This window comes from Bos indicus, chromosome 14 (genome assembly GCF_029378745.1).
Source record: "Bos indicus isolate NIAB-ARS_2022 breed Sahiwal x Tharparkar chromosome 14, NIAB-ARS_B.indTharparkar_mat_pri_1.0, whole genome shotgun sequence".
Lineage (NCBI taxonomy): Eukaryota > Metazoa > Chordata > Mammalia > Artiodactyla > Bovidae > Bos > Bos indicus.
Window position 1 is genome coordinate 61,364,856 of NC_091773.1, and position 19,845 is coordinate 61,384,700.

The 19,845-nt window shown below is 40.3% G+C and overlaps 2 protein-coding genes across 3 annotated transcripts in view; one reads left to right on the plus strand and one right to left on the minus strand.

Annotated features, from left to right (window-relative positions):
- The window catches only part of DCAF13 (DDB1 and CUL4 associated factor 13), a 29,385-nt gene extending 17,695 nt beyond the window's left edge, over positions 1-11,690 (minus strand). Inside the window, exons 1-5 of one of the 2 annotated variants that reach the window (XM_070802826.1) lie at positions 11,512-11,690; positions 8,749-8,948; positions 7,731-7,838; positions 3,606-3,695; positions 1,861-2,016 (exon numbers count right to left, since the gene is read on the minus strand). In XM_070802826.1, coding sequence (XP_070658927.1) covers positions 1,861-2,016; positions 3,606-3,695; positions 7,731-7,838; positions 8,749-8,948; positions 11,512-11,581 — 624 coding nt within the window. In that variant the 5' untranslated portion in view covers positions 11,582-11,690. The remainder of the gene's footprint in view (positions 1-1,860; positions 2,017-3,605; positions 3,696-7,730; positions 7,839-8,748; positions 8,949-11,511) is intronic. The other variant, XM_070802827.1, reaches the window with a different exon arrangement.
- Positions 11,691-11,786: 96 nt separating this feature from the next.
- Positions 11,787-19,845, plus strand: part of SLC25A32 (solute carrier family 25 member 32) — a 33,956-nt gene continuing 25,897 nt past the window's right edge. The window contains exon 1 of the mRNA XM_019973821.2: positions 11,787-12,261. Within this exon, the coding sequence (XP_019829380.1) occupies positions 12,105-12,261 (157 nt within the window). The 5' untranslated portion in view covers positions 11,787-12,104. The remainder of the gene's footprint in view (positions 12,262-19,845) is intronic.

Consider the following 19,845-nt stretch of genomic DNA (forward strand, 5'->3'; position numbering starts at 1 on the left):
AGGTCACCTGTGTTTGTAGTCTGCTTCTGCCCAGTGGCACTGTGGCCTGGTCTACAAGGCTCACTTCGCCAATCAAGGGCAACTGAGGGAAGGGAGATGGAGGGTGGCGTGAGGAAGATACAGACAAAACAGACAGATATTCTGTCCCAGCGATCGGCAAACTTTTTCTGTAAAGGGTGATAGAGGACATAGTTTAGGCTTTGTGGGGCCATATGGTTTCTGCAGTTTATTAAACTCTACTTTGTAGTGCAAACTCAGTTACAAACAATACATGAGCTAAAGGGCACAGCTGTGTTCCAGAAAAAACTTAAAAACAAGGAACAGGCAGTGGCCTCACAGACTATATCTTGCCAACCCCTGCTCTAACCCTGCAGCTTCTCCCAGAAGTGTGTTTACCAGTGTGGGCTGAAGGAAGGGGTATCCTTTGACTGATTTCTCAGCAGGACTTCAAAGCCAAGTTCACATCATACTACAGCATCTCACTCTTTTTTAAAAATACTTTTATTTTTATAATTTCATTTGTTTATTTTTGGCTGCGCTGGGTCTTCTTTGTTCTGCAGGGTTTTCTCTAGTTGTGGTGAGCAGGGGCTCTTCATTGCGGCGGCTTCTCTTGTTGTGAGCACAGGCTCTAGGGTGCATGGGCTTCAGTAGTTGAGGCTCCCAGCCTCTAGAGCACAGACTCAATAGTTACTTTCTGGCATATGGGATCTTCCTGGATCAGGGATTGAACCCATGTCTCCTGCACTGGCAGGTGGACTCTTTACCACTGAGCCACCAAGGAAGCCTTATACCCTGCTACTTTGACTCAACCTTTTATTCCTCCTTTTGTCAATTAGAGTCTCTTAAATGCAAAACTTGCAGATGAGAATTTCCTCTGCGACCACCTAACAAGATAATCTCCTGATAACTTCTAAAACCAGCTCATACACAGTGATTTCCTTTTCTTCCTTCAGGAAAAGGCATGTCGACTGAGTCTTCTGGACACTGAGTTTATCAGTTACTATGCATTCAGAAAAAGCTCAGGGAAAGGCCTGGAGTCCAGGAGCTGGCTTAGCCTTCAGGGCAGCCTCCGTTACCAAGTTTGGACCTAAATAAACAATAAGCAGGCTAACCTCTAACTCTTCCCTTAGATCTGGAAAGAATTAGGAATCACAATTTAGTCTTCTGAGCAAAGAAAAATAGAATTATAACGAATTATCATGTAGTACAAAAATAACCACGCATATTATTTGGAAGCACTGATGTCCTTGTAATGTACAAATAATTAAAGAAAACAATGCTCAACACTTCTTCTTCTGACCTCTAACAGAGTTAAGAAGAATTAACTTTTTTTTTTAAAGGTAATCTGTGGAACATGGGGCTTCCCTTGTGGTTCAGCTGGTAAAAAATCCGCCTTCAATGCGGGAGACCTGGGTTCGATTCCTGGGTTGGGAAGATCCCCTGGAGAAGGGCAAGGCTACCTACTCCAGTATTCTGGCCTGGAGAATTCTGTTGACTGTATATAGTCATGTATAGTCATGGGGTGGCAAAGAGTCGGACATGACTGAGCGACTTTCACTTTGTGGAACATGAGTGCTGAGGGTACAAATAAAACTGAAAGTTTCTTAGGACCATGTGTGCTTGAGTTCTACCCCCACAACCACACGCCTCTCACAATGCTGAACACCAGTGTCCGGGGCTAAACTGTGGTCAAGCATGTCGAGACCTGACCAAAGAAAGTGGAACTCAGACCAAATGGGAGAACACCACTAAAATTCAGAAAATTCTTGGATCACATATTCAAGTTCTTCCTGAATAGAGTTGAAATTATATGATAATAAAGAAACAATAAGCAGAACATATTTCAAAAAGGAGCATTACCTCAATTGGGTTAAATTTAACACTGCTTATACTGTCAAATCCCCAAGTCATTGAACATATAGGACTGGTTCTTTGTTCATCCCAAATGTCTACTTGCTGTCCACATGTGGCAAAAACAGCTTCTCTCCAGTGATGATCAATTCCTGTATACACTGTCTTTAGAAGCAGAGAGGTTGTTACAGATGAGTCTTTTCATTGGTACTTCAACTCTACAGAATAATATCTTAAAATATATTTCTCTACACTCTCATGTGCTTAAGAAAATCCCTGTTCACTAAGAAATTTCTTTAAAGCCTTTACTTAAAGGAGAAAATTCTACCATAAGAAGTGATGTTCCTTATCATACATTCTGGGAATAAAGAAAAATGTTAACATGGGATGTATTTAATTAAGTTTGAACACATAGCACTGAAGTAATTTTTAAATCTTACTGGGTATTGAAGGATCTTGGAATCAACTAATGAAACACAAAAGGTAATTTCTAAAAAACTTAATTCCACATTTAACATATAAAATACTGAGTCCCAGGAAAGAAACACAGATACAAACAACCGTATCAAAATTTGGAGAGAGAAACAAAATTAGCAAGTGTGGATGCTAAGGTTGTTAAAAGCAATAAAATCTCATAAATTTGGTATTATTTACTTAAAATATGTGACTCATCTATTCAGGGTCAGATTAAAGTCTACCTTTGTACTAGACAGTAAAAAATGTTTGGAAAGCAAATTAAAGGCCACTATTTAGCCAATACTTTAAGCTTTTAAGAACTCTTATCAGCATCTGCAGATTTAGAATTATTTCTATTCAAGTCTCTACAAACTTCTGCACAGTAAGAATTAACCCCCAGTACCACAGCGAAGGGGTAACACTAAATATTTCAAAAATCTTTGGAACTCCTAGCGAACGGACATTTTACAACAATGAAACAAATTTTCTTTCAGGAATTACTAATTTTTTACCATCTGCAAACTATTTCCATTTCACACTAATATACCACCTCCACATCCCTCAAGAACATTTAGATCGACCATTAGAATTCAGCAAAGTCCTGATCATGGGCCAAACCTCTCATTAAAAAAAAAAAAAAAATTTAGAACTTCTTGAAGCCTAAAGAGCAGAATCTAAATATACACTAAATACTAAAATGACAAAAAAATTTTAAAGATGAAATATTTAAAGATTAATTCTAATTTTAGAATTTCCCTTAGTATCAAAACATAAGGATTAAAAAACATAGGTAGAGCAAATGATCCAAATTATTAAGCTATAACTTAAAGTTATAACTAAACTATATCAAGTGATTTGCAGAATGCTGTTAAGAAATGTAAATAAGATTTATATAGAAAGCACACTATTAAATTTATTAATTTCCTAAAGAATACTTTCAAGTAAATGCTGAGCTCTGGGAAAGATCCATGATATAAATGAGAAGCTGAAGCACTGTTTTTTTCTGACCTTTTATTTTATAGATTTCCCCCCATGTTCTCGCTATAGGAAATGCTCCACTGCCTCCTCTAACTAAAAATAGAAACAGAACCCTATTGCAACGAACACCAAAGAACTGTTCAAATTCTTTAACTGCAAAGACCCTTTGATTGCATTAACTATTGCTTAAAACAGGTAAAGTATTGCAGCCTAAACTGTCTGATTTCTTACACCTTTTTATGAAATTGAAACTATGAAATAATTGTAGGTAAAAGAGAAGAATGTTAGTAGCCCAAGTATGGGTCAATTTATTTTTGTACCTTTCCTAATATTGTATGCAATGGCTCCTCCTCCTCTCCACAGCTTGGTCCGTCCATTTTCCATTGCTTCACAGTTTTGTCATCACCCACCTAGAAATATTTACAATGATAATGAAGAACAGTTATAAACGGTAAGCTTGCCAACACATACATCAAATTATAAACATCTTTAGTTTAAAAAATAACATATACCACATTCTTCCAGTAAAGTATTTATTGATTCATTTATGTCCCACCTTGTTAAAGATTTGTGATAAACATATAAAACGCATAAAATTGAAAATAAAATACGATGAATATAGCAAAACAAGAGTTAAGGGTAGAAATAATATTACATCATAAAGATGGTAAAAGCTGCATGTTGTAATAAGGATGACATTTCAAATTAGGAAGAAAAATGAATTACAATAAAATGGTATTGTGAGATCAGGTTAGTCATTTAAAAAGTATGAACCAATGTGACACCTGATAAAAAAATATAATTCCAGATAACTTTAAATGTAAAACATGCAACAAAATCCATAAAGATACTAGAGACAAGGCATTTTTATAATCTTGGCACGAGAAACGTCTTTCTTTGTATGACTCAAAACTCTAGAAACTATCAATATTAAGGCAGAGGTTTTCAAACTGTAAAATGTAGACTTCTGAAGGATCCTGAGAATTTTTCAGGAGTCCACTAGGATAATATTATTTTCATAATGTTAGTATAGGCATTGCTTGCCTTTTCACTGGCCCTGACGATTACAGAGATGGTGAAAGAAATGGTGGGCAGAACTGCTGGCACCTTAGCCCAAATGAAAGCTAAGGAAACAAACTTCGGTAATTCAGACTTTGGGACATGGCAGATATGTTCAAGATGTCACGTAAACGTGGATTTTACTAAATTTTTTTGAATATGTTTCCTCAAGCAAGGAAAACAAACGGGATTCCATCAAACTAAAAAGCCTTTGCACAGCATAAAAAAACTATCAACAAAGTAAAAAAACAAGATATCTGCAAACAATATATACAATAACGGATTAATATCCAAGTATACAAAGAACTCATACAACTTGACATCAAAAAAACTCAAAAAATAGGCAGAGGCTCTGAATAAACATTTTTTTCAATGATACATAGATGCCAAATAGGTACATGAAAAGATGCCCAACATTACTGCTCATCAGGGAAATGCAAATCAAAACCACAATGAGGTATCACCTTATACCTGTCAGAATAGAGAATGGTTATTATTGAGAGAGTCAATTCCTAGGTAGGTTGATAAGAAGTACAGGGTCCCCAAGGAGAAGGAAGGAGTCCAGAGTCCTTTAGGAGGAGAAAGGGGTCTGGGGATCTCAAGAAGGAGAAAAGGACAAATGTTTTTTTCCTACATTGCTTTGTCTTAGTCAATATAACAATATATCTTGCTCCAGGATATGTTTCTCCTTCTTAAGAATCTTCTGACTAATCCTGTCATCTTCAAATCTATGGGAGTGGGTCTGGTAACATCTTTCTATCAGTTAGTTCTAATCTTGTTAATTTAAGATGTATGTTGTGGGAGGGGGTCTGGTAAAAGCATATAAGGCCTTGCATAGACTAGTGAGCGAGGGTGCTCTCTGGCCCCCTTCTGTGTCCGTGTCAGAAGCTTTCTCTGTCCCTTTTTCACTTTAGTAAAACTCTGCTATACAAAGTGATCAAGGCTTGAGTGATCAAGGCTTGAGTGATCAAGCCTGGTCCCTGGTCCTGAAGCTAAATCTTCTTCGGAGATCACGAATCTCACATTATTCACGGTAAGCTATCATTATCAAAGCCAACAAGTAACAAGTGTTGGTGAGGATGTGGAGATAGGGAACCTTTGTGCACTGCTGGTGGATGTAAACTGGTAGAGACACCATGGAAAACAGTATGGAGGTTCCTCAAAACATTAAAAATAGAACTATCATATGATCCAGCAATTCAACTCCTATGTATTAATTGGAAGAAAACAAAAGCACTAATTAGAAAAGATATAAAGATATGTGCACCCCTATACTCACTGCAGCATTAGTAACAATAGCCAAGATAGGGAAGCAACCTAAGTGCTTAACAACAAATGAATGGATAAAAAAAATGTGTTCTATAAACATAATGGAATATTACTCAGCCTTAAAAAAAGGAATGAAATCTTACCATTTGAAAGAACACTGATGGACCTAGAGGTATAACGCTAAGTGAAATAAGTCAGAAATAGATAAACACTGTATGATTTCACTTACATGTGGACTCTAAAAAACAAATGAATAAACATTACAAAATACAAACAGAATTGTCAATATAGAGAACAAATAGGTGGTTTCCAGCAGGGAGAGTAGTGGGGAGATGAGAGAAGTAAGTGAGGGAGATTAGAAGGTATGAACTTCTAGCTGCAAAGTATGTGTACAGAGTGGAGTATATAGTCAAAAACTAGGGATATCTATGTATGGTGACATATTGCAACTAGACTTATTGTGGTGATCACTGTGAAATGCACAGAAATATTATCACTATGTTGTACACAAAGAACCAACCTAGTATTGTAGGTCAATTATACTTCTAAAACAACAGAACAAACTTACAGAAGAAAAGATGGTATTTGCGATTACCACAGGCGTGGGGTTGGGGCAGTGGGTATTGGAAGAAGGCAGTCAAAGGTGCAGACGTCTAGTTATGAGACAAAAAAGTGCTAGGGATGTAATGTACAATGTGACAAATATAATTAACATGATTTATGTAACATAGGAAAACCGTTGAGACTAAATCCTAAGAGTTCCTATCACAAGAAAAAAACTTTTTCTCTATTTCTTTAGTTTTGTATCTATATGAGATGATGAATGTTCAGGAAGCTCACTGTGGTGATCACTTCAGGATGCATATAACCACTGTGCTGTACACTTTCAACTTACGTGGTGCCAGCTACACTGCAATAAAACAGTTCCTAATTCTAAAAATAAAAATGTTGTTAAACCTAACAACTACTTTCAATTATTTTCACTCTCCAGAGTTGACTCTATTATTGCTTATGCAGACTATTAAAACTGCCTCCAAACTGATCACTCACAGCTGTCAAATTAATCCTCTCAAAGCTCAACTCAGACTCCGTCATTTTCCTATTAAAAGCTTTCAATGAACTTTCAATATCTGCACACCACAGTAGATTATTTGCAAAGGCCAAAGGTAGAAATAACCAAAACATCATTAATGGATGAGTGAATAGACAAAATGTGGTATACACATACAATGGAGCATTAGTCTTAAAAAGGAAAGAAATTCTGACACGTGGTACAAAAAGGGTAAGCCTTAAGGACATTATATTAAGTGAAATTATCAGACACATAGGGACATACAGGGACATAAAGCACAACAGTAATTACCAGGTAAATTACTCAAGGGTAGGAGGTAAGGGTGAGAGATGTGGAGTTACAGTGTTTAACAGTTACACCTATCAGTTTGGAAGGTGAAACAGTCCTGGAGATGGATAGTGGTGATGGATTTACAATGATGTGAATGTACTTAATGCCACTGAAATGTACACTTAAAAATGGCTAGAATGGTAAATTTTAGGTATATTTTATCATACACAAAAATCCTTCAATGACTTATTGCTAACCGACAAAGGAAGTACAAAGGACTCATCTTGCTTTAATCCCACTTCTAACTGTTCTATAGGATATTAGTTCAGTAATATGTATTTGGGCTTCCCAGGTGACACTAGTGGTGAAGAGCCCGCCTGCCGATGCAGGAGACCTAAGAGACGTGAGTCCAATCCCTGGGTCGGGAAGGTCCCCTGGAGGAGGGAATAGCAACCCACTCTACTACTGCTGCCTGGAGAATTCCACGGACAGAGGAACCTGGCTGGCTACAGTCCACTGGGTCACAAACAGTCAGAAATGACTGAAACGACTTAGCACACACACATGTAATATGTAATTAGGTATAAAAAATTTTAAAGTATGGGAAAGGGTGGATTACATAAAGAAAACCAAAACTTATCTGAGTTTTAATGTTATTTTGCATTGTGAAAATCAGAAAGGGCCTTGGATCACATAAATGAACTCAGAAAATATTCAATTAGATTAGTTCTACACATGTTGAAAAGAGTTAATGACCTAACTGTATTATACTTACAGTAAAAAAAGATGTCCCACAAAAGCGGGTACATATTCCTCGTACAAAACCTTCATGTGCTTGTATCGTACGAATACATTTTCGTTTGGTCAAGTTCCAAATTTTAACCTATAATAAAACATACTAGGAAATTTCAGTGAAGTATAAATAAAAAATGTTCAGGCACAGAAGTATTACATTCCAAGAAAAATAAGTTCAACACTGAAAAGGCTGTAAATCACTCTACCAGATGGCTATAAACAAAATCCTCTAGATCAAAATAATGCAATGCTGAACCTTCCTGGTAGTCCAATGGTTGGGGTTCTACCTACCAATGCAGAGGACACGGATTCAATCCTAGTCAGGGAGGATCCCACATGGCACAGAGCAACTACAGAAGCCCGTGCACCCTACAGCCTCTGCAACAGGAGCCACTGCAGTAAGAAGCCCCAGCACCACAATAAACAGTAGCCCCCTTCCCCACCCGTGGCAACTAGAGAAAGCCCACACACAGCAACAAAGACCCAGTATAGCCAAAGATAGAATAAATAAATAAATAAAATAATTTTTTTTTTTAATTTCACAGAAGAATGTCTGTTGCGCACATTGGAAAAAAAAAAGCAATGTCTATGGATACGAACATCAACAAGCAGAAAACTGAATCTCTTAAATACTCTGTTGATTCTAGTGTAAAAGTGCTTTAAAGCTTTTCTTTCCTTGGCAGAGTGGGAAATAATTGTGTTGAATTGTTAATAACATACTCTGAAAAAACTCACAGCTAAATATCTGTATTGTAAACATGCCTTATTACTTACTGTCAAACAGCCGAAAGCGACTACATTTTTAATTTCTTAGGTTTAGATAAGAAACTACTGAAGTTACTGATTCAAAGAAAATTTAGTCTTGAGAATTAAAAGAAAACAGGACATAGAAAAATGAAATCAAACCAATTAAAACCCACAGTAACTCACAATTAAAGGAAGAATATTTGCAACATAACTATTTTCAGTTTAAAATGTCAGTGTTTAGTGATACTTGCCTCTCCATCACATGCCCCAGAAAGGACAGTAGCCAGGCTCTTTGGATTCTTTGCCAAGCAATTGACTCCATCTCGGTGACCATCCAGGGAGGCAAGGAATGGTTTTGCAAATACCCGTTCCAGTTTGGTAGCATTTAAAGCTCTTATATATTCTCGTGGGACCTCAAAAGGATGTAAGGTAGGATCATAGTTTCTTGGAACTGAAATAAGAATGATTTCTCTTAATAAAATAATTCACATTTAATACCTCCTGTGGTATTCCTTGGCTAATCATTCAATATATTATTCAATAAGCCTTTATTAGGGACACTGACTATGCAGAGGACTAAAACTAAAAACATTGAAGACCTTTTGTCCAGAACCTTTCCAAAATGACCAGAAAGTGATACAACACATACATCTTGCAAAATAACTAGACTCTATACACATACACACACAACTTTTCCTTTTCTATGTCCTACTACGCTCTTCAACTGGGTTATAAGCCTTCACCTGCAGGGCTTCCACTACATTCTTCATTACATTTCTTATACCGAGCACAAAACAAGTGCATCATGAACATTTGCTCAACTGACCTCTTAAGCTCCTTACTGGGTGTGTGTATGCATGCTAAGTTGCTTGAGTCATGTCTGACTCTGTGCAATCCATTGAACATAGCCCACCAGGCTCCTCTGTCCATGGGAATCTCTAGGCAGGGGATCCTCTTGATCCAGGGATCAAACCCGTGTATCTTGCATTTCCTGCACTGGCAGATGGGTTCTTTATCACTAACGCCATCTAGGAAGCCCCCTTACTGGGCAGGGAACACTAATAATCTCCAGTGCTGATCACTGTACTGATAAGTATACAATGTAGTGATGATGATTATACTATTTATTGAGCACTTTCAGTGTCTGATTTTGTGTGTGCGTGTTAGTGGCTCAGTTGGGTCCGACTCTTTGCGACTCCATGGACTCTAGCCTGTCAGGCTCCTCTGCTCGTGGAATTCTCCAGGCAAGAATGCTGCACTGGGTTGCCTTTCCCTTCTCCAGGGGACCTTCCTGGCCCAGGAATTGAACATGGGTCTCCGCAGATTCTTTACCCTCCAAACCACCTGGGAAACCCATGTGAACCCTACACATCCTTTAAAAAAAATTCAGCTTAAATCTTGTATCTTCTATAAATTTTTCCAAATACCCATAATTATGCCCACCTCTAAATTCAATGTGGTCAACAATAAACATTCAACAAAGATACATGGAACACCTCCCATATACCACAAGCACTCAGGACATCAGAGCAAACAAACTCACGGTACATATTTATGTACGTTGTTCTTATACATTTGTATGTTATCAGCTATATTACCAACAGAGTTTTACAGATTCCCTGATGCCCACACCCCAGATCTATGAGTCAGAATACTCAAATAAGTATTTGAATACTGCACAAAATTTACAAAGACCACTTAAACAAAAAAATCTATAACCAACCAGTTACCCATTCCTTCATTCAGACATTAATAACGCAACTACTAGGTGCCAGGTGCTGTCTAAACACAGGGGCCATAGAAACAAACACGACTGGGCCACTCTCTGCAAGCTCAATCTGATCAAAAAAAAAAAGACTGATAGTCACAATAATAATGAGACAATGTAATAAACACTCTGATATTAGTATAAAAATATGAAACAGAAGCATAGGAGGGTGCCTACATGTGTACAGGATGGGGGGAAATCTGCAAGGGACAGTGACTGGGTAGAGGTGTGTGCCATCGCATGCCTGAAATGCACACAGACTAACAAGAGCACATGTACACTAGCTGTGGGAAAAGTAGTCATCCATGAAAGGAGAGAGGAAGATGGGACCAAGTTCAAGGAGTAGGGATGATGTCAAGTCCGAGTGACATAATCTACTCTGCATTTTAAGAACACTGTTGTTTTGATACTTAACCCGTAAACATCTTGTGAGCAGAGACCATTTAGTTAGCACTGCTCACAATATATACTGATAAGCTATATGACTCAATCATACGGAAATATTGTTCCAGCCTCCCCTTCTATGGCTCACCCCTACCTCAAACTCCAAAGATATGGCCCTTCTCTTATGCCTTAAGTTTATTCCTGCCTTAAGGCCTTTGCACTTGTTATTCGCTTCACTTAGAATAGTCTATTCACACATGCTTGGTCACTTACCTATAATTCATTAAGTAGTCAGCAGGTTAATGGGGGAACAGACCAGCAGGTTAATGGGGGAACAGACCAGTACAGATAAAATCCATTAATTTCATTTTAGTCATTCCCCCACTAAAGTTCTCCACAAGAGTTTTTAAGAGAAAACTGACGGCTTTAAGTGTCACCTTTGTCTGTTCCCACATCCCGAAGTACGTAACTTTAAGTACGTAACTTTAAGTAGCAAAGTTATCGAAAGTTAGAGTAACAAGGAGAGGTTTAAAGATGTTTGCTTAATTGTTAATTCCTTCACAATCCACGAGTTTGGCTCATTCAAGTCCACGTTCCCCCCAACAGGACCCTGAGAACATTCAGAGAGCAGCAGCTGAAAGCGGTGTAGACGGAATCATTTCCCCATGTAACTAACTTGCCACTGACCACAAGACAAAAGTTATGAGGAAAGGGATTTGAAGAGCCAGAAGCGCTTTATAAACCAAGAGCCTTAGGGAAAGCAAACAGGTAAACAACGAGAGTGGAACACCAGCCTCCCCTCCCCGACCAGCTTTACTCGGTGGAGCCCAGGCCGGATCCAAGGCTGTCTAACTTGTCTCACCTCGCTGTAAGTCCAATTTGGTTTCGCGGACATAGTGGTCGGGGTTCCGACTCAGCATCTTCACCTTCATCTTGCTGCCAGTTCTCCAGGGATCTCACAACCCTTTCTCTCCCGGCCCCAGTTACCGCCACCACAGCCGCCTTCTCACATGCCACTTCCGCTTCTTCCCGACTACTTCCTGTCATGTGACTTCCGCGGAGCGGAAACCGGCTTCAGGTGGGCTCTGCGGCGCTCCGTAGTCGTGCGGACAAAGGTTGGCCGGGGGCGGTGCTTCATCTGTGTTCTCAGATCCGCGCAGTTCAGCCTAAGCCCAGCCGCGGAGGTGGGCGAGGCGGGGCGGGGCCTTGACCGAGGCGCCCCGCCCGGCTGCCCACTTTCCCTTGTCCGCTTGACGTGCAGCGGCGCGTCTCTAGTCAGTCACTCGTGCGCCTAGGTCTCTCGGCTTCACCCTCGCCTCCACGAGTGTGACTGCACGCGCGGGTGCCGGAAGTGGGCTCGTGCCCTGCGGTTTCTGCTCCAGCGCGGCGACCGTCGCCACGGTGGCGGCCACTGCATCTCGTCCCACGCCCGCGGTATCAGCGGACCCTGAGCCCATGACAGGCCAGGGCCAGTCGGCGTCCGGCTTGTCGGCGTGGAGCAGCACAATATTCCGCCACGTCCGCTACGAGAATCTGGTGGCGGGCGTGAGCGGCGGGGTCCTTTCCAACCTCGCGCTGCACCCGCTTGACCTCGTGAAGATCCGCTTCGCCGGTAAGAGACCAGTCAGACTCTGGGCTTCTCCTTGCGGTCACCCGGAACCGATTGATAAAGACGCAGAGGGAGGGCTTCGTCCTCACCTGCCTCTTGCGTACTGCAGGCGAGGCGAGAACTAAAGAATACTGTTTGCCCGGGCTCCTGTGGGGCCAGATTTGAGGAAAGGGAGTCTGGTTTAAGCGGTCTGGCTGCCGGCGTCCCCTTTCCCCCGGTACTGAGGGATGAGGAGAATGGATATAAAAGTCTGAGAAAGGTCCTCATTGGTATAGAACGTGGAACTCAAAGGCATGCTTTATAAAATAAGAAAGGATTGATCACATTTCAGGGCTTAAAACCTCACACGTGCAAATCGTTCACCCTTGGAGATACAAGAACCCGCCACCCCCCACCCCCACCCCCAGCCTTTCGAAAGTTCGCTTCACACCACCTAGCTTTTAGGAAAGGCTTTCATTAGTAAGCCTTTTCCCGCTCACCCTCAAATCGCAAAGAATGGAAAAGGATTTTCGCCATTACAAAAAGAAGGCGAAAATGGAGAATAGCAAGTTCAGCGTTTGTTTTGCACCAAGCCCTAGAGAGGCAGCGTGCACCGCCAGCAGCACGAATGGCACCGCCAGCTCCTTTCCCGAAAACCACACTCAGCATCTCAGCGTCAATCAATCATAGCTTTGAACTGTTTCTGTGAGCATCTGTGCTTTATCTGGATTTATTTTGTGCATCCTTTAGCAAAGTGCGTGTTAAGGTAATTGCTCCTTCACATTATGCACTTTTGGCCTATATTAACTCTTTCATGCTTTACTTTAGCATAGCCGGGAAACCTGTACTTGGAAATCTTAGAATAGACACGTGTTTGCCCTGTGGGCTGTGAGGGAAATCCTGGAGTAGGGAGGAATCACATTGCTAGGAATGGGGTTGGTACAGAATTCTCTTGAAACTTTGTTGTTGTCGTGTGTAGTCTGGTACGGGTCCTTGTGAAGGAATAAGTAGCTAGAATCCAAATAGTACAGGCTTTTGTTTAGCTTTATTGAATTAAGTGCACTAAGTGAATTAACTGTATGGAAATTAAGAAAATAATTTAAAAGTTAAACTCAACATAAAATTCTGAAAAAGATAACTTCAAAAAATGTTTTTCATAACTTTATTTGCAAACTATTTTCTGGTATTTCAGTTCTCTTACTGAAAGTGGGGTCCAGCTACTCACGTCTCAAAAGCAAATAAAGAGGCAAAGTTGATAGAAAGGAAACTTTGCTTTATTTTGGAGGTTTGAACTGGGGGCAGGGGCAGACTCATGTCCCAAGGCTGAATTCCCTCCCTGCAATTGACAATCAGTGGGAAAGGACGTTTATAGGTGGAGGAAGTGGGTTACATGTAAAAACAGCACAGGCAGCCAGACAGTCTTGTTGAAATTGGTCATGCAGCATAATCTTGATTGTTTTAAGTACAGCAAGTCTTCAGTTCAAGGGTCCATTTGTTCTCATTTCTTTGAGGCCAGTTGTGGCAGCTAATGTCATGGCTACAATTTTGGTCATCATGTAATTATCTTCTGCCACCAGCTGGGTGTTTCAGTATCTATCAGTTCAGTTCGGTTCGGTCCAGTCGCTCAGTTGTGTCCAACTCTTTGCGACCCCAGAATCGCAGCACGCCAGGCCTCCCTGTCCATCACCAACTCCCGGAGTTCACCCAGACTCACGTCCATCCAGTCAGTGATGCCATCCAGCCATCTCATCCTTTGTCATCCCCTTCTCCTCCTGCCCCCAATCCCTCCCAGCATCAGAGTCTTTTCCAATGAATCAACTCTTCGCATGAGGTGGCCAAAGTATTGGAGTTTCAGCTTTAGAATCATTCCTTCCAAAGAAATCCCAGGGCTGAGCTCCTTCAGAATGGACTGATTCGATCTCCTTGCAGTCCAAGGGACTCTCAAGAGTCTTCTCCAACACCACACTTCAAAAGCATCAATTCTTTGGCGCTCAGCCTTCCTCACAGTCCAACTCTCACATCCATACACGACTACTGGAAAAACCATAGCCTTGACTAGATGAACCTTTGTTGGCAAAGTAATGTCTCTGCTTTTGAATATGCTGTCTAGGTTGGTCATAACTTTCCTTCCAAGGAGTAAGCGTCTTTTAATTTCATGGCTGTAGTCACCATCTACAGTGATTTTGGAGCCCAAAAAAATAAAGTCTGACGCTGTTTCCACTATTTCCCCATCTATTTCCCATGAAGTGATGGGACTGGATGCCATGATCTTCGTTTTCTGAATGTTGAACTTTAAGCCAACTTTTTCACTCTCCACTTTCACTTTCATCAAGAGGCTTTTTAGTTCCTCTTCACTTTCTGCCATAAGGGTGGTGTCATCTGCATATCTGAGGTTATTGATATTTCTCCTGGCAATCTTGATTCCTGCTTGTGTTTCTTCCAATCCAGCGTTTCTCTTGAAATACTCTGCATATAAGTTAAATAAGCAGGGTGACAATATACAGCCTTGACGTACTCCTTTTCCTATTTGGAACCAGTCTATTCTATGTCCAGTTCTAACTGTTGCTTCCTGACCTGCATACAGATTTCTCAATAGGCAGATCAGGTGGTCTGGTATTCCCATCTCTTTCAGAATTTTCCACAGTTTATTGTGATCCACACAGTCAAAGGCTTTGGCATAGTCAATAAAGCAGAAATAGATGTTTTTCTGGAACTCTCTTGCTTTGTCCATGATCCAGCGGATGTTGGCAATTTGATCTCTGGTTCCTCTGCCTTTTCTAAAACCAGCTTGAACATCAGGAAGTTCACTGTTCACATATTGCTGAAGCCTGGCTTGGAGAATTTTGAGCACTACTTTACTAGCGTGTGAGATGAGTGCAATTGTGCAGTAGTTTGAGCATTCTTTGGCATTGCCTTTCTTTGGGATTGGAATGAAAACGGACCTTTTCCAGTCCTGTGGCCACTGCTGAGTTTTCCAAATTTGCTGGCATATTGAGTGCAGCACTTTCACAGCATCATCTTTCAGGATTTGAAAGAGCTCAACTGGAATTCCATTACCTCCACTAGCTTTGTTCGTAGTGATGCTTTCTAAGGCCCACTTGACTTCACATTCCAGGATGTCTGGCTCTAGGTCAGTGATCACACCATCGTGATTATCTGGGACATGAAGATCTTTTTTGTACAGTTCTTCTGTGTATTCTTGCCATCTCTTCTTGATATCTTCTGCTTCTGTTAGGTCCATACCATTTCTGTCCTTTATCGAGCCCATCTTTGCATGAAATGTTCCTTTGGTATCTCTAATTTTCTTGAAGAGATCTCTAGTCTTTCCCATTCTGTTGTTTTCCTCTATTTCTTTGCATTGATCGCTGAAGAAGGCTTTCTTATCTCTTCTTGCTATTCTTTGGAACTCTGCATTCAGATGCTTATATCTTTCCTTTGCTCCTTTGCTTTTCACTTCTCTTCTTTTCACAGCTATTTGTAAGGCCTCCCCAGACAGCCATTTTGCTTTTTTGCATTTCTTTTCCATGGGGATGGTCTTGATCCCTGTCTCCTGTACAATGTCATGAACCTCATTCCATAGTTCATCAGGCACTCTATGTATCAGATCTAGTCCCTTAAATCTATTTCTCACTTCCACTGTATAATCATAAGGGATTTGATTTAGGTTAGATAATACTGCTTAAAGGATATAGCTCAGAATATTATCTATAGCCCTTGAAGAGAAATGAAAGGTCCTTGACTTTGCTTAGTGATACACTATTAGTATTTGGTCCTGTTGTCCTTTGCTTCTTTATTTTCTCACTTTTTCGATTAAACTTATTTGACTAAAGTTTTTCTACAGATAGAAGCCTGGTGGAGGATGGAGTTGGAGGAAGGGAAGGACTAGACAGTCCTGCTCTATTTAATTACTACAAGTTAAGGTCTACCTTGAGAATTAGATCTGCAGAAGTGGTTTATCTCATAGAGTTAGGAGATTGTCTTCTGTTCACTTATATCTTAGCCTTTTAACATTTGTATAGGTTATAGAAGCACCTACATAAAGTTCTTGCCTTCAGGAAACTTACACTGTAATTTTAGGCTTGCTGCTGCTAAATCGCTTCAGTCTTGTTTGACTCTGTGCGATCCCATAGATGGCAGCCCACCAGGCTCCGCCGTCCCTGGGATTCTCCAGGCAAGAACACTGGAGTGGGTTGCCATTTCCTTCTCCAGTGCGTGAAAGTGAAAAGTGAACGTGAAGTCGCTCAGTCGTGTCCGACTCTTGGCGACCCCATGGACTGCAGCCTACCAGGCTCCTCCATTCATGGGATTTTCCAGGCAAAAGTACTGAAGTGGGTTTCCCTTGCCTTCTCTGAATTTTAGTCTTGAGACTCATTCAAATAAAAAATAACTGTAGACAACATAAAATTAAGGTCAAAATGGAATAAATCCAATTACCAAAACAGGAGTAGTCGTAGACTGTTAAGAAAGTTATAGATTGATGATGGCCATATTCTTCTGTATCTGTAAAAGTCTGATTAGTCTTGAGGTTCACCAGAGAAGGACTAAAATTTTGACAGCTGGAGAGGAGATAAGAAGCCATTGAAAATTAGTGAAAATTATGGAGTGTTCTCCCTAGAAGAGAACCCACAAAGATATGTAATTTCCATGGAGTTCCATACATGCACAAATAAGAATTACGACAACAAGGAACATTCATTGAGTGTTTACTTGCAATAAGAGCAATGAACTAAGAACTTTTCTTGCATTAGATCATTTACTACTCTGAACAACACTGTGAATTTATTATTCCCGATACACAGATGAGGATAATTGGAGTTGACTAACGTGCCCAAGTTATCTGAGATTTGCATCTACATCTGAATTAGGTCTAACTCAAAACCCTCTGGCCCTTAAGCCTTACCCCAGGAATTCCTGGTAGACTGTGACTTGAACATGAAGGCAGGAATTCTGGATTTGGCTGCAGGTGCAGACCTATATGACTTGGTATTTCTCAGTTTTATGTAAGAGCAAAAGAGGTGATGGTTGAGATGATCATTTTAGAGTGCTTGGCCTGGTGAGTTTAAGACAGTCTGCTGTGGTGCAGACTATGCCTGAGAAAAGGGGATTCTTGTACCTGAGAATATTGGTAATATTAATTAAATGGAGAGCATATTAGGAGACCAGTAGGACTGAAGTGATAGTTAAGATAATCAAGATAGGAGGACAAAATTAAAGATCTAGGAGTTGAAGCAGGACTGTGTAACAAGAAACCCCCAGTGTGGCTGTGCCCGGCACAAGTGTGGCTGTGAAATGGTGATAGAAAAGAAAACTTAGGAAGATGGATAACTGAAATAAAAATATTATATAGTTGACCGACCACCTGCATTAATGCTAGGATTTTTAATGCTTTCATTAAAGTAAGCCCTTTTAATAAAATTATAGTACTTAGTGATAGGGATGTTAGTCTTGACCATTAAACCAAACCTGCAATATTTCAATGAGTTCAGGTGCAAATTGGAATTCAGAGGTGTCTGCAATAGTCGAAGGAGTAGAAATCATTTTCTTTGAGAAATAACTAAAGGAACTAGTTTAACTTAGGACATGGAAGGGACTTAAGGTATTTAGAGAACTGCCATGTGAGAAAGGGTGCCTTATTGCAGGTAATCTGAAAGGCAGAGGTTGGGTGGAAATTACAGGGAAGCAGTTTTGGCTTGGCAAAGTGGGTGGTGCTCAGAAGTGAAACTGGCAGTGAATACTAGTGGTTCAGCAGTTGGATGACAACGGCTAGAAAACATTCTTGTGTTGGGTGGAAAGGTCACTTGAGGTGATTATTGAGGCCCCTTACTACTTCAAGATACCATTTTAAGCCATCAAGAATGTTGAGTGGGCGCCTCAACAAAGAATGTGAAGTAAAAATAGTAATTTTCTAAATTAACCTGAAATCCTAATAATGTGTAGATTAATCTAAGGAACCTAAGTGTAGAGCGCCCTTAACGAGAATAGCATACAGTCAAGTTTTGTATGTATATGGTATTGCAGGACCTGATAGCATAAATAATAACTTACTGACTGCTTGCTATGTGCCAGGCATGCTTTTAAGACTTGCTTTATATGTATTAACTCACTTAATTCTCTCTTTTATGAGAGTTTGTTTCTGTTATTTTTCTCCATTTTGTGCATGAGAAAACTCAGGCACAGAGTAATCTAGTAACTTACTTGGGGTTACAAAGTGTTGAAATAGGGATTCAAACTCAGGAAGTCTGATTCCATAGCTTTTGCTGTTAGACTGAAACCCTAAATGGGTAGTTTGGTATATCTAAAGGGTAAAATGCTAGAGGTTGAAATGAAATGATTCCAGAAAGTTAAGCTTCCAGATTGACACATCTTTTATGCCATGTAAAAATGGATGTTAGGAATGAGATCAGGACTGTTGTTCAGTTGCTAGGTCATGTCTGACTCTTTGACCCCATGAATTGCAGCACACCAGGTTTCCCTGTCCTTCACCATCTTCCAGAGTTTGCTCAAACTCATGTCCATCAAGTTAGTGATGCCATCCAACCATATCATCCTCTGTCAACCCCTTCTCCTCCTGCTTTCAATCTTTCCCAGCATCAGGGTCTTTCTTTTCCAATGAGTCAGTTCTTCTTATTAGGTGGCCAAAGTATTGGAGCTTCAGCTTCAGCATTAGTCCTTCCAATGAATATTCAGGACTGATTTCCTTTAGGATTAACTGGTTTAATCTCCTTGCTCTCCAAGGGACTCTCAAGAGTATTCAGCACCACAGTTCAAAAAAAGTTTGAGATCATAACTGGAGTTGTAGAAACCAAAGCATGAGGGTAGAAATTGAAACTACTTAGTGATTGAGAGACTACCCCTGTTGAGTGGAAAGAGTGCCTAAAAACCAGCTTTTAAAGGATGGGTAGGAGAGAAGGAAACTGCAAGAAAATTTAACGGCCAAAGAAGTAAGAGAAAAATCAGAAGAGAGTGGAACTAGCCCAAAGACGTATGTTTTAGGAAACTATGTCAGATGCTGGTCAAGGGATAAAAAGAGAGAAATTCCAAAGTGCACATGGAGGTCTTTAAACTGCAGTAGCAGGTGGAGGCCAAACCAGCCTCCAGTGGATTGAGAAGCAACGGAGGTGAGAAAGTCCAAGCTGAGATTGTAGTTTTCTCTTCCAGAAGCTTGACTGACAGGGAGACACTGGGATCTGAAAGGAGACACTCAGGAGATGAGATATTTGAGTTTTTATTTTGTTGGGAAAAAACTAAAAATGAAGAAGAGATTCGAGATGGAGGCAAGAAGATAATTAGTGAGATTTCGAAGGGGTTCTAAGCAAAGAGAATCTAGAGCAGTCTCTCTCAAACTTTTCTGGCCACAACCCTCAGTAGGAACTTTTTTTTTCTTTTTTTTTCCCAAAACTTTTTCTTTTCTTTTGGGGTATAGCTGATGAACAATGTTGTGGTAGTTCAGGTGAACAGTCAAGGGACTCAGCCATACTTATCCATTCTCCTCTAAATGCCTCTCCCATCCAGGCTGGCACATAACATTGAGCAGAGTTCCATGTGCTATACAGTAGGTCCTTGTTGGTTATCCATTTGAAATATAGCAGTGTGTACGTGACCTTCACA